The 16063-nt window shown below is 36.7% G+C and overlaps 1 protein-coding gene across 2 annotated transcripts in view; it reads right to left on the minus strand.

Moving 5' to 3' along the window:
• LOC129222212 (cilia- and flagella-associated protein 36-like) overlaps positions 1–16063 on the minus strand; it is a 105212-nt gene that overhangs the window by 10043 nt on the left and 79106 nt on the right. For both annotated transcript variants that reach the window (XM_054856689.1, XM_054856687.1), the window contains exons 5-7: positions 12366–12495; positions 4129–4206; positions 1540–1786 (exon numbers count right to left, since the gene is read on the minus strand). In XM_054856689.1, the coding sequence (XP_054712664.1) occupies positions 1540–1786; positions 4129–4206; positions 12366–12495 (455 nt within the window). The remainder of the gene's footprint in view (positions 1–1539; positions 1787–4128; positions 4207–12365; positions 12496–16063) is intronic.

Raw genomic sequence — 16063 nt, forward strand, 5'->3', positions numbered from 1 at the left:
CAATATTTTCTAAAACATCATTTATTTTAAAACATTTTTTACTATTGATCATTTTATATTTAATTCATTGTTCGGTGGGTTGGAGGGGTGATTAAAAACTAATTGTACCGAAAACCAATGTGAGCAAGTAACAGTGCATTGTCTTTTCTCTTCCCGTGCTCTTTCTCTCTGTCAACTGCTGTCATTCATTTGTCGAATTAAAAACAATTTTTACTGTGTGTTATCTCAATTTTTGAAAAAGTATATAACTTTTAAAAAGTTTTTTTTTTTTTTTTTGCCTGTTTCTGTCCTGATGTTTTTGTAGTTCCAACTTTTCTCCGGACACACCCCACCACTTAGCTGTAAGCCTTAGGTTCCACCGTCCGGGGGGTCCGCGTAGCGGGTCCCCCACACGGCTGGGTGCGACGGTCGATTTGTAGTTCCAACTACATCTTATACGGCTTTAAAGTGTAGATTTAAATATCTATTTTTCAAAATTTCCTACGGGGGGAGAAACTCCTGGGCCCCCAGCAATCGGGATTGTTATATACCCCACTTATTAAAGGGGAGTCCTGGGTCTCTTGATACCATTCCCCCTCTTAAAGGTCAGTTCAAATTGGAGAAAACTCAGAGGCGTTGACAGAAATTTTGGGGCTCGTCACAAATGACTTTTCCAGGCCCCCCTCCATATTGTTTACCCCTATATTTCAACACTAGTTTTTAAAATATTGGGCCCCCTTCAGGCTCGGGCCAGGGCCAACAGGTGTCCCTTCTCCCCCCCTCTCCTGTGCACGCCCCTGGGGAAAGCACATTAATAAAAAACGATCAACAAAGTAAAAGTATTGCTGTATGTATCAGAGGAAAGAGAAAAACAGAGTAAAGGAAAAAAAAAAGCTTCTTACACCACCGAGAGAAACGTTGTTCAAAAATCTACAAAAGGGGCCCTATACCTGAAATAGCTTAGGGCCCCGTTAAGTCTAAATCCGGCCCTGGGCCTATAACAAATGACTTTTCAGGCCCCCCTCCATATTGTTTGCCCTATATTTCATTATAGTTTTAAAAATATTGGGCCTCCCTTCAGGCTCGGGCCAACAGATGTCCCTCCTCCTATACGCCCTTGTTTGTGTTGCACACAGGGGGGGGGGGGGATTGGCGTCAAATTTGATTCCCAAAGGGCGCACAGGTTCGAAGGCGAAAGAAAAAAAAATTAAAGGCTCACAGACTTGAGGGCAAGGGCACACCTGCCCGAGGGCCGATGGACCAGTCCCCTGGTGGAACAGATACCAGTAACTACTCTTAAATGTTAGACTACATTAAGATGCAAGGCTGCGGAGTCGGAGTCATGGAGTCAGAGTTGGGCTGATTTTGGGGTAAAGGGATTGGAGTCGGGAGTCGGACTGATCTTGGGTTAAAGGAGGACTCCGGGAGTTTCCGAAACGACGAATCTGAGTTGGAGGCTCCAAAACTCCCGGAGTCAAGAGTTGATAAAATGACCTCGTCTGTCTTTTTCTTCAAACACTTATCCCCGTGGTAATTTTTATGATCGAATTTAATGCTCACCCACAACTTCGGCCTTGAGTTTCGCCGCCAAGGATTTCCGAAAAGCCAGGACTTTGGGATCGACGTCTGCATCCGTCTGTTCCTCTTCCACCATCCTCTTCGCCGCCCTCGCCGACCGGGGTCGATCGGACGAGCTCTTTTCGTAGTTCTGAAGAAGCTTTTCTCTCTCCTGTTTCTTCAGGGCTAGCAGTTTGTCTCTCTGCTGCTTCAGGTACTCTTGACGACGTCTGGCTTCCTCCTGTGAAACCTTCAACGAAAGGGGAAATCTTTATGCATCTAACCGTGATTATGAGGGGGGGGGAGCACAGCAGGCAGGTGCCCCCCCTAAATCAAAATTGTAACAGATAATAATGTAATTTTTTATGTATTTAAATAAAGTTCCTCAGACACCCACTTACTCAGACTTATCTGAGCATTTAAAACCGATAAACCGAGCAATTGGTAGGTGCGGGTGTTCTCTGACGGTGTCAAATGTCAAAAGGCACGTGCCCCCCCCCGTACTTATCACTCAATGTTTGCATCCAGAATCATTCCAAAATTTGGCAGAAAATCATCAACGACTATGCCATTTTTTTGTAACCTTATTACGGAACCCAATGGTGTGCCTAACCTAATACATGGAATCCCCTCATGTCTTGTGGGAAGCGGCTGTTACGAATACAAATCTATTGATATAAAGAAATAGTCAAATTGTCCTCCTCCCCCCCGCAATTTTTCATCATCAAAGATTTCCTCAACGTTAATATTTTAATTTTAAACCATTCTGGGTGAGATTACCCGAACGTCACCAAATATTGTTTTAATTTCACTTTTAAAACTTCAATTTAAAAAATTTACCGGGAGGAATTCTCGGAGCGCTCTCCCTCCTTCATTTAAATTCAAAGATGATCTAAAATTGCATCATAAAGACTCCAGTTTGAGGGGGGGGAATCAGGAAAAGAATCCCCCTAGATAGCGTAAAACTACGTTTTTAAGACTCCAATTCAGAAAAAAAACAAAATACAGAGATTCTTTTCTGAGGTCCCCAAAGGAAGTTCAAAATTGAGTTCTTAGGTTAGGTTCATCAGTTCGAAAACAAAAAAAAAAAAAAAAAAAAAAAAAAAAAAACAGGAGAACCTACGAACCATTTGTTCCTCCTTAAGTCAATAAAAAAAAAGTCTGCAACATCCTTTTAAGAAACGTTTAAAAAACCTTTTAAACTTTGCAAAATTTCAGGGAACGAACCCCAAATCCCTTGTTCTAAGTTTGCTAAAGATGGCTTTAATTTGCGTCTTTACAACATCAGTTTAAAATTTTTTTCCCCGCGAAGAACCTTCCTTACCTTACATTACCAAAGAGAGTACAAACTTCTCCGTTTTTATTATTGTTATTTATTAGTAACTAGACTTAATTTATATGAAAAAAAAAAACATTACGAGGACAACCCTGAAAACTTTTTCCCGTTCCTCAAACGTTGACAAAACCCTACAAAACGGCATTTTTAAAACTACAATTCAAAAACATATACGCGAGAGAACATCCGACCCCCCCCCCCCCCGTCACTCAAGACAGCCAACAATAGTTTTCAACTTCTAGGAAAAAAAAAAAAAAAACTTGCCCCTTCAGTTATAAGCCTTACTCGCCGCCTCTGAAAGGAACCCTTGCTTTGTAATCTTTGAAATTTATTTAAATGAGTTGGTAGTTTGAATTGTGTTCAGTATGGAAAAATTATTGAAAATCGAAAAGAAGTGCCAGAGCTGAGTTCTTATAAAGGGTGTCCCAAAATTAAAGCAAGATTTGAATTTGCCGCCATTTTTGCAATAAATTGTGGGCAATCTTGAAAAAAGAACAATTTGGCAGCTGAGGGTCAAGGGTTATTACAAATGGAGCGTTTCTGATTCTAAACGCATTATATAATGCGTTTTAATTTTCGAACAATTATTAGAAAAATAATGAAAGTTTGGGCGGGTCAAGCAATTTACTGTTATTGGCACTCGATATCGCAATTAGGTAATACGCAGGTAATTGTGGGATTGCTGACATAGACGTTTGACTTCAAATAACCCCATAGGGGTCTAATGATGTAAAATCACACGATCTAGGGTACAATTCATATCACCGAAACGAGAGAGTACACGAACAGGAAATTCCTTATGCAGTGATTGAATTGTTTCGCTGGCTCTATAATAGCATAACACTCCATTTTTACTAACCCTAAACTCCCAGCTGTCAAATTGTTCATTTTCCGTGGCTGCCAACAATTCACACCAAAAATTGTGGCAAATTCAAATCTTGCGTTAATTTTCGGACACCCTTTACAAATTAAGCCTTGGTGTGATACGCCATTAAAGAGTCACAATTTATAAGAAAACTTTTCTAATTATAGCTGTACACAATTCATTTTGATTTGTTTATTTTGTGCATCGTCACCCGCCTTGTCTAGTGGTCAGAGAAATCTGACATCGATGGGGAGGTCCCGGGTTTGAATCCCGGCTCGGGCATGGATGTACTTTCTCTCTCCTATCCTTTCTTTGTGTGAATGTGTGCGTGCAAATTAGGCCCTGCTCATAAGCGATTGAACAAATAAGTACAACAAAATGCTGGTCTTACCTCTGTCATTTTTGTGATTTCTAGTGGTTTTTCGTATTCCATCCTCACAGAAGTGTCGTGCAGGGAAGAATCGATAGCCTGTTAAAAATGAAATGGAAAAGGTTCAATTAAACACTGAGCCGAATGGGGAAATAAAGCGTTCACTTATCTATAGAACAAGTTAGTCTGGATGTGTCTCAAAATATATTTAGCTAATTAAAAAATTTAGAGTTTAATTTCTTTTTCTGTTACTAGTTTTTGATTGTCCGAGAGTACTATTTAACTTCGTCGAGGCTTTTTAATCGTTTTGTGATTTATTGATAGCGAGTCACATGACCTACTACCATTGCTTGAAAAAATATTGTAAGGAATTGCTTCTCTGGTCATAAATATTATCGTCTTGTTTCTTCGCAAGCGAAAATGCAGTGTTATTTTTTATTTCTTAATTTTTTATCTTTTGGATTGGAATAGTTATTTTATTTATGTATATTTTTGAAATTATTTAACTCTAAACACTGAATGATTATTCTCTAAATCATGTCAGATTTAAGAATTTCCTGTATAAAATATATTTAAGTAAACTTATTAAAGATACATTTTCCATTTTCACTTTGCCAGATTATTTTTTAAGTTTATATTTTAAATTTTTTAACAACACTTTTTACTTATAAATACAATTTCGCACATTTCCAATTGCATCAGTGGCGCAATGAGGAAGAGGGGGGGGGGGGGGTTCAACCTTCCACAGCCCTTGGTTTCCCATTCTTAATACATTAGTTGAAAAACATTCGAGAACTGCTATGGCTGAACTCCTCTCCCAGAAGGTCAATTCTGACTGCGCTAGTGTATTTAGGGGAAGTCCATAAAAATTAAGCCACACGTTTTTTCAACATTTTTGATCCACCCCCACTCTTCTTTTTTATTACAAAATGTCGCACTTAACTTTTCCTCTCCCATCCCGTCCCATTGTCATGTGTGTCACACTATTTTTCATCTACATATTCTCATTAAATAAAGCGTGATGTCAGACTTTTTGTTACCCCTTACTTCCCCCTTGTCACAAACTCACAATTGCATAACCTCCCCCCCTCAAATCGTGACATTATTTGTTTACAGCGCAATACCTATTCTCCCTCTCTTTTTTTTTTTTGAGCAATCACGATTGCTTATTGCTTTCATTTGACTGTTTTGATGTCCTATGATTTTATTTTCCCGCCAGCACCCTCTGCAGCACCACCGTCGACCGGCCGCCTCACGATGCTGCTCCTCTAGCGAGCAAAGTCTCTAGGTTGTGTCAATATCCTACACTTACACGCATACATACACGCACGTACACACACACACACATACATACACACACACTTATACACAACTACCCACACACTCATGCCTGCACACAGACACAAACACATATGCCTACACACACATACACATCCCCCCCCCACACAAACACTCATACACACAACTACCCACACACTCACCTCTTTTTTGCACCTCTTTTAAAATTGGCTTGGAGGAAGAATTTTTTTGAAAAATTTCACGATTGATTGAAATATACATCTATAAAAAATCTATTTTCAGCTTCAATTGTAGATTGAACTGTGGTAGTATGGTGCACAGAACAATTGTAGATTGAACTGTGGTAGTATGGTGCACAGATCAATTGTAGATTGAACTGTGGTTTGAATAACGAATAGCGAATTGAAAATATGGATTTTAATAGAGTAAAGCATTTTTCAAAAACCTTTTTTCCGATGCAAACAAATTGGAAAAAAATTAAACGAAGTCATACATGCTAAAGGGCCGGCATGAGCTTTTTCACCATTGAAAGAATCGTTTTGCAATAATTCTTCCAGTCAACAAATCACTGCTTTGAAGTTATAGAGAAATGTTTTTATCGTTTTAACTCTTGAAGATTATCTTGTGTCACTCCGCGATTGCATAATTATAGAGCCCCATAAAAGGTATTTGGTTGATACCTTTTTTTATTCAATAATCACATGCATTTTTAAGAAGTTTCGATGAAAGCATTATAATGTATTGAGAAGCTGAAACGTGTTTCTAGCAAAAGAAAGCGATGAACACTCATTAAATAAATATACACTTAAGTAAAAGTGAATGTAAAATATCAAGGAATTTTCTAGTGAAAACCATGCTGCCACACCACTTTTCACGAGCCTCTCATATTGAGCATACCATCATTACACTGGGCACACAAGTGTGAAATATTTGGCCTATATGAGGCAATGTCTTCTTTAGTTAAAATTAATCATGGTTCTCTATCAGTTTTCTATGTTCTGAAAAAGCCGAAAATACTTCATAAATTTCTAAGTCATCATCCAAATAATGAAAAACACTTTTTCTAGTCTGGGAGTGTGTCGAGTTTCATCAAATAGTTGCTGAGAACCAGCAAAATTTCCTTTAATGAACATTGATTTCCGACTTACATAAATTGAATTCACCCATTTTCTATCATTCTGCTCAAAAAATTTGGGGGTGCAACCGCCCCCTCTTGACCCCCCTATTTGCCGCCCCTGCACATTGGCATACATTAAAAACTGTTACGAAAAGTTCTGTCACAAAGTTCCACACCTGGTTCAAGTATGCATTAATGCGAAAATTACTAAGAGTTTCAATTGTCAATCCAAGAACTAAGATTAGCGAATTAAAATTTTTATGATAGAGTGTAGCATTTATCAAAAAAAAAAAAAAAAAAAATAACGCTCCGCAGTATAAATAAAGTAAACAAAAAATTCAGACAAAGGCATACATATTAAAATGGCATCAAATTTTTTATCAATGAAAAGGTCGCTTTCCAGTAATTCTTCCAGGGGGCTTTTATAACTCTTGAAGACCATCTTGTGTCACTCGGAGATTGTCAAGTAAAGAGCCTCAAGATACATTTGTTGATGTGAAAGTATTTTTTGATGTGAGATGTTTTTCAAAAATAGCATATCTTTACAAAAAGTTCCCATGAAAGTATATGATACACCGAGTTGCTAAAATGTGTTTCTAGTACATGGCGTCAATGAACACTTACTAGCTGAACATTAAGTTATAATATGAGCATAAAAATTTATGTAAAATGACATGGAATTTACGCGTAAAAATTGCACAGACTCTACACTGTACGGGTATCTCATACAAGATGCTCCATCATAACATAGATTACTCAATTTTGAAATGTTTAACCCATATGAAGCGATTACTTCTTTAGTTAAGGCAAACACTTATCCTATATCAGTTTTTTCTGTTCTGAAAATTCAGGCAAATGATTTTCTAAGTTATCTAAATTGAATTTTACCATTTTATATTATTCTTAGTGAAAAAGTTGGGGGTGCAACCGCCCCCTCTCGCACCCCCTATTTGCCGCCCCTGCTGAAAGGTTCATTTCATTTTCCATGACGTGGCTGTTTGTACGATAATGTTAAATGCAAGATTTGCTGAGACGAAGATTTACAACACATTGTCTCGTATTTTATTAATCCATAAGAAGCGTGTTTGTATGTCCTATCTTTTAGCTTAACAGAGTGCGATTGAAGAAATACAGGCTCTCGTAATTTATGTTCACACTTCTGTTACTTTCACCTCATGGACGATAAAAATTGAGCCCTATCAAAGTGCTTGTAACCACTTTAACGTCGCTGATGACCTCCATCTTAAGTGGTTCCTCTGTTCCTATTCCTATTCAGAGTCACAACTGACTAGAACTGTATTTATGTCGAGGACTGCATACTAAGTGCCTTGCCTCCATTATTTTTTATACCGATAGATGGTAGCACCATCACCGGATCGAACAGTTAATGAGAATTTAGAACTAGTCCAGGAGCTAATAGCTACCTGGTGCTAGCTCAGGGGTCTGGCCAGGGGATATTTGGGTCCGTTAACGGACCCTTCACAAAAATCCGATCAACCAAAACGGACCTTTCACAAAATCCCGATCAAACAAAACGGACCTTTCACAAAATCCCAATCAGACAAAACAGACCCTTCACAAAATTCTGATAAACAAGATCGGATCTGTCACAAATTGTTTATTGAAAGAGCAAATCTGAAAGCAAAATAACGCATATTTCTGTGTATAAACCGATAATTTTGGAACCTTTGTTTAAGTCAAATTAGAGGAATCAGCTTGTACAAAATCGGCTAATTTTGAGGAAAAAAAAAATTGGCACTCTTGCAATGCTCCTGCAAGCGATAAATAATTGCTACTGCCAAATAAATATAATGGTTGTTTGTTTTATCACAGCTAATTAGCGGCGGTGTTGTAAACTTTTCTGAAAAGGCATTGGTAAGCACTTTTCTCCGCTCATGATTTAATAAACAATAATAATATATATCTGCGAAATGAACTTAGAACTGCAAACGAATAGTAAGGATGAGGAAAAAATATGATCGCTTCAGATAGGGTTACCAACTTCAAAATTATCACCACTTAGCGTCTGGCGTTGAACCTTTATAATGACTTGATTAGAAAATATTCTCATCATTTTGCCAGCTTGTCAATATTTGCGTTTTTACGGTGCGTGTGCGATGCTTAATTGTTATTTTGGGAGAAAATTATATGGGTTTTGATTTTTCGATGCTAACAAGGATGATTAACTTTAAATAAACTCTTTTAATTACCGTTTTTTCTTCTTTAGATGTCTACATTTTGAAAAATGCAATCTTTTAACATCCGATATGAGAATAATATTTTGTTCTTTTTTCAAGCTAACTTCGCTTCATTAGGATTGAAATAAATGAAAAGTCTCTTTATTTCTGTTAGAACTCTCATTTAAAGTTTTTAAAGCAAAATTCCATTTTCTGTTATGAGTCAAAAATTAAAATGCTGAATAGATGGTTTATTTTATTTTATTTTTTGGGTCAACTGTGTCCACAGATATTAATGATATGTTTATCATAGGACTCTAAAATGCAATTTTAAAATAATTTTATCAAAAACATTTCTTTTACAAGCCGTTTTTATACTTTTGATGCCTTCACTTTGAGAATTGCGATCTCTTTGCATCCGCTATGGGAATCCGATTTTACGAAATTTTGATGATTATTACGCTTTGTTAAGAGGTAAACAATTGAAATATCTTTTTATTTTTGTTAAAATCACGGAATTTATAAGTTTTAAACGAAATTCTGTGATTTTAAGAGTGTCTTTGGGTCGAAAAGTTGAATGCTGAGCCCTATTCTGAATTTTATTTTATTTATTCATATTTATGTTACAATTATTTTAAGTACTGTACAGAAATATATCTAGTATAATTTAACATAATGTAGAATGGTAGATAAATATTGATACTTGAAACAGCGATGCCCCCCCCCCCCCCGCCAAATATCAGAAAAAAAAATCCAGAATGGTTTTCTCGACGTAGAAGAGGAAAACACTCAACTTTAAGTTTAATTGATGCCGTTTGTGCCATCTCTAAATTCTAAAATTTTGTTTTGACAAAAAAAAAATTTTTTTTTTTTGCGAATTTTTTTGATTTTTCACAAAATTAATTCATTTTTCACAAATTTATTTGATTTTTCACAAAAAACGGACCCTGTGAAAAATCCTGGACAGACCCCTGACCCCCAGAGGTATCGTTTCACTTGGAGGACATTGAGACCACGAGCATATTTAACGTTGCCCAGTCCCCTTTAATGACGACGGTGGGTCTTCGACCATCGAGGTTCGAACTCAGGACCCTCCGGCCCCGAATCCGACACTCTATCCTCTGTTCCTCCTAAAAATAAAGAGTTTAGTTCAATGTTTGGATGCAAAAACGCAGACTACTAGAGCAACAGAGCACCTGACTCTCAACCAGGGTCAGGGGCGTGCTCACATTTCCCGGTCCCCGTACCTACCACTATTTGAGGTTTAAGGGGTTACAGTACCTCAAAAATGACCAAACGATGAAAAAAGTTTTTATTGCTTATTTCGAAACTAAACACTAGTCCAAACACAGGGGAAAAGTTTCATTGCTTTAGTTCAAATATTTAAAAAGTTATGAGTGGTTTTAGGTCATGCTCGCTATGTGTTCTTATGCAAAAAGAAAACTTTAACTTGATTTTTCTCGATGATCGTTTTTTTTTTTTTTTGTGTTTTCGTGTCATAAGAATCCCTAAGGATTTTTTTTTCTATTAAAGATACAGCTTTAAAGTAATACTTTTTGCAATAAGGATAACATATTTAACAAAACTGTGGTGCTACATGGTACAAAAAGGTATAACATGCTCTAAACATTAAGTAATATATAAGCATTTTATAAATTACTTAAATGTTTAGAGCATATTATACCTTTAAAACCAAATTTTTTTGAAAAAAAATTACGATTTTTTACGTAATTGATCACAGAAAATTTTCTAGTAAACACAAAAGCAGATGAATGCACAGATTTTCAGAGATGATGATTGTGATCGTTTAGCAAAAAGCTTTTCTTATATTAGTTTAAAAACAAAAAAGTCTTAGGGATTTTTAAAAATTGAAAATTTTCCAAATGTTTTGAATTTTTTAAAAAAGTAAGCAATATTTAAAATTTTTAAAATAAATTATTGATTACAAAGTAAGTAAGCATGTTATGGTTTCAACGAAAAATATAATTTACTTAAATTGAAAAAAAATTGCTTGAAAGGTACTGTGACCCCTTAACAGGTTGGATGGGGCCCTGAAAACAGCTCTGACTTCTTGATACAGACCAGAATTCAAGCAATCCCTGATCCAGCATATTCAGATGTGTTGATTCATTTGGAAGACTTTGTAACCACGACATATTTAACGTGCCCCAGTCACTATTGATGAAGACGGTGGATCTTTCACCGGCTGGGATCGAACCCGAGACCCTTCGGTTTTGAGTTTGACGCCCTACTGATCAGGTTACCATGGCCTCGGGAGTGTGTTCAACGGGGCCGTGGCCGCCTGATCGGTAAGGGACTGTTCACATATCGGCCGTCCGTTCCGTCCATCACGTTTTTATCATCCCGAAACAGGTTTTCTTTGCTTGTTGCCATGACAGCAAGCCATCTTGGACGGGACCGGTTTTGATCAGAAGAAGCTTGATATCTGACGGCCGTCAAAAATGGAAGGGCATTTCATTGGTATCCGCCAAGCAGCACGCTCTTCTCTCTGATGGGTGAATTTAGTCACGTGATTAATGTATGGCGACCGTATGTGAATGCTACTCTGCTTTCATAGACAGTCAGTCACGTCAAAAAACGGGATGGACGGGACGGACGGCCGATAAGTGAATAGCCCTAAGGCATCGGACTTGGGAACAGAGGGTCCCGGGTTCAATCCTCCCCGGTCGGAGATCCACCGTCTTCATTAATGGTGACTGGGGGACGTTAAATATGCTCGTAGTCACAAAGTCATTCAAGTGAAACAATACCTCTGGGGATGCTGAACCAGGGATTGCTCGGCTTCTGGTCTGGATCAAAAAATCAGAGCTGCTTCAGGGTCCCATCCAACTGGTTAAATCACAAAAAGTAGTTGGTACAGGGCAACCTAGAGTGAAAAAAGGCGTGTTCAAGGGGCGATACATTCCTTCCTCTTCGAAACTCGGAATGTTTCTTTTTTTTTTTTGACCATTGAAAAGGACTAAAATAACCATATCCTCCATTAAAACTAAATAATACACCCATCTGTATTTTTTTTCTGGCTAAACCACTCAACAGGGTAGGTCATGAGAGGTCACCGTGACCTCCAAAAAAAAAAAAAAAAAAAAATCGCCAAATTATGTCTGACGATTTCGTAAATTTGGACACAATATTGATTGTTTTTAATGATGCCTCTCTCATTAGATCAACGTGAAATAGTAAGTAATATTGAATGTTGAAAGAAAAAAAATCAAATTTATGCAAAATATTTCTATGATGTCAATATTAGTTCAGCAGGGGAGCCCATCTCCCCCAAGTTCAATGGCGCAAATTCCCTCCTCCCCCAAATTATTTTCAACCCTCTTTTATATACATATATATATATATATATTTGTTTTTTTTTTAAATATTTTTTATTTATTTATTTATTTATCTTTAATTATTATTATTTTATTAGAAAGTTCTGTGCTACGCCAATGAAACACACAAACTAAATAAAAAAACGAAATAAAATGTAAACAGAATAAAATAAACAAAACAAAATAAATGATTTTAATTAAAAATAAATTAATAAATAAATTTAAACAAATAAATTAAAAAAAATCCCCCAAAAAATGTTGATGGCGCAACTTGCGCCATAATCGCCCCCCCCATGGGGGGGGGCACAACTAACAAAAGAAAGATACCTTTTCCATTCGTTTTATTTCTCTTTGCCTTTCTTCTTGTAAATGAGCTTTAGTGGCTTGAATAACTTCCTTCTGTTCTAAAGATTGAGGAATTTCCTTCATTTCGCCCGAATTTTCTTCCACGTATCGCCTGCAAAATAAATGAATCGAAAATATAAAAATAGAAACACAATGCGGCTCTGATAAGTTCAGGCATGACCTTGATAACGATTATTTCTTTTCGGGGAGTTCAGTGTAAAAGGGACGCGTTATCGGCGCTGATTTGAGTTGGGATACTTTTTCAAAACTACTACTACGAAAATAACCCTTCCCCATTACCCCAAAAAGCAGTAAACATTGACAAGGTCATGCCTCAACTTATCAGAGCCAAACCATACTACTAGTGATGTACCGGATCGTTAAAAAAGTAGATCCGCGGATACGGATACGGATCATTAGCGTCAATATCCGTGGATACGGATACGGATCTCAAAATGTTTTTGCCCAATTCAACTATCCAAGTGTAAAATTTATTACGGAAGGTATTCCCGTCATTATAATAACACTGTTTATTCAAAAAATGTCATCTACGGCGAAAATAGAATCAAGACTATGATTTACTCTTTGAAGAAATCTCCATTAAAATTGATGGAGAGTTGGAAGAGACGTGTCAGAGCAGCATTAATGCTTAGATAGAATGTGAAAAATTATTTCTAGCTTGCTGGGTAGATGTAGAATACAGGAGCAAGAATGTAAAGCTGCTACTGGATAGGCTAGAAATAATTTTTCGCATTTTATTTCAGCATAAATGCAGTGCTGACCCATTCCACCCAGATTACTCCGACCGACGGAATAACAGAGCCGGGAACATCTTTGCAAACAGTAAATAGAGACTTTTTTTGAAGGATGCGGGGAAAAATCAAAATGAAGAAAAACAGAAACCCCATATCAATAACAAAAATTAATATTAAACTAAAAATTAAAAAAAAAAAAAAAACATGTCTCAGAGGGCCGTTGGCTTCTGAAATGATGCCTTATAATTTAAATAGGGAATAAAACCTAATTTAAACGGACTTTAAGAGTCTTTTATTCAAACATTTAAAAATTTTTAGAATAGAAAATATCCGTTTAAGATCCGTCAAAAAAGTAACGGATACGGATACAGATTCTTATTTTTCCTCGGATATCCGCGGATACGGATACGGATATCCGGAACATCACTACATACTACTAATATATCTGATCAAGTGCCATTGAGAGAAATACCCTATGAGTACATTTACTACTAGACTATGCGGAAAATAATTCGTGATAACACTTATCTTTCTGGCAGGGTGACACAATTGTTAGACATTGGGTTCTTAGCCATAAGTCAATTAAGGGTTTATGTCGGAAAAAATTAGGGACAAGCTGAATTTTCGGCAGTTGTTAGTACGCAAGGAGGGAAGTATTTTCCCAAAAGCCCCCGAATCTCCCCCCTAGCCCCCCTTAAGTATAAAATTATAGATTTTAAAACAAAAGCTTTTATCTCCGTTAACTAGAATTCAAATCTTTTAAACTTAACATATTTTTAATCCTTATAACATGAAAAATGAGAAATTACCTTTGACCTTACCTTTGAAATTACCTTAATTAATTTGAGCAATTACGTCATTTTTCTTCATTTTTCGTTTTTAATGATGTAATCTTGGGGACTTCTCGCGTCTATTATTAATTGTTTGAAAACAATATGCAGCGTAGTTTTTAGAGTAGTTTCTAAGTTTTTCGAAGATATACATATGTTGAATTATACAGTCAACTACGCATAGAAAGCGCGACAATACGGCAAGCACCAATTTGCTGATGCACTAGAAACTTTCTTCTTACCCCTTTCAATTGAAGTTTTCTGTTGGAAGAAATTGGTGACATGCTAATTTTTTGTCCGTAATTAGCACCAAATGAGAGGAGCATTATCTCAAAAGTTCCCTTCCGTTTTGAAATCCTACCAGCCCCCCCCCCCTCCCCTAATGTTGGTTTTGCAGCGTTCTAATTATGAGCATATCTTGGCTCATAACTGCTCACTCGAAATGCATAATCATTGAACTATTTTATTCCTAACTAGCGGTACCCCCACGGATTTGCCCGTACTGGAAAATTAAAAGGTCTTTTGGTTAGCATGTGTATTTACAAATAATGGATGATGAATTTCTGGCCAATTTGCTATGTTCATTTGCTCCCCCACGTTATGGTAATTTGTTCGTCCACGTTATGATAATTTGCTCGGTAAAATTTTCTTGAAAGTGGAATAGAAAAAGAACAAAATCGAATTTCCGAAAAATCGCTTTGAGGTGCACGCCCCCATGCTACAAACTAATTCAGTGCCAAATTTCATGAAAATCGGCCGAACGGTCGAGGAGCTATGCGCATCACAGACATCCAGACATTCAGTTTTATTATTAGTAAAGAAAATATATTCTTCAACCTGAAGTTTTCAGGAAAATTAATATTTGTTAACTTAGGAAAAAGTTTTATTTCAAATGTTTATTTTCTATTGGTTTTAGAAAACAATTCCTAAATTTTTGACAATATCTCGAAACAGTTGAAGAGAAAGAGAAACACATGCTTTTTTTTTAACCTTTTGGTTAGAATCAACCTTCGTTTATACCTTTTGGGTAGTTCAGAATGCAGTGAATGTGTACTTAAATTAGAGGTGCGATATCGACGGCAAAACTTCGACGTTTCAAAACATCGATGCTAGAAATTAAAACTTCGATGGTATTGATACATCGACCAAAAACCATTGATGTTTCCAAACATCGATCTTTTTATCAATGTATAACATACATTTTTGAATATAATGGCGACCAAAAGCTTGGCGATATATCGCCAAGTGTTTGCCAAATTATAACACCCCTTGAGTTTGCATCGAAATTAACAATGATTTCCCCCCAAAAAAGGGTAAAAGACCTCCTTTGGAACATCCAAATGCAAAAAAAAAAAAAAAAACTGAGGTGCACAACTAGATCCCACAAGGAGTCTACGTACCAAATTTTAACTTTCTAGGACATGCCGTTCTTGCGACATACATACGTACATACGTACGTACAACATACAGACGTTACGAGAAAACTCGTTGTTATTAACTCGGGAATAGTCAAAATGGATATTTCGAGTGTCTATACGTTTTTAAGCACTTATCCACGTGTGGTCGAGTCGAAAAAAAAGAAAAGAAAACTAAACATTCATTCGGGGGTGAGCAAAACGGAAATTAAGGCTGATTTTTGAGTGAAAATTTTTTCGCGAATACAGCACTTCTTTTTCTGTACAATGAAGTTAAACGAGCTGATGTGTGCATCACATGACTTCCTTTTACTCCAATTTAATGTCATTTCCCCATTATTCGCTATTTTAATGTGATTCAATTGTTTACTCTCTAAATATCACCAACAGTGGCCAAATTGAAACCAAATTAAAAAACAAATTCGCCAAATTTGTCGCCAAGTTGGCGACAAAACTTGGCGACCAAAAGACTGGCGATATATCGCCAAGTGTCCGACAAATTATAACACCACTTGAGTTTACATCGAAATTAACAATGATTTCCCCCCAAAAAGGGGCAAAAGACCCCCTTAGGAACATCCGAATGCAACCAAAAGGGAAGGTGCACAACTAGGCCCCACTAGGAATCTACGTACCAAATTTCAACTTTCTAGGACATACCGTTTTTGAGTTATGCGAGA

This window comes from Uloborus diversus, chromosome 5 (genome assembly GCF_026930045.1).
Source record: "Uloborus diversus isolate 005 chromosome 5, Udiv.v.3.1, whole genome shotgun sequence".
Classification (NCBI taxonomy): domain Eukaryota; kingdom Metazoa; phylum Arthropoda; class Arachnida; order Araneae; family Uloboridae; genus Uloborus; species Uloborus diversus.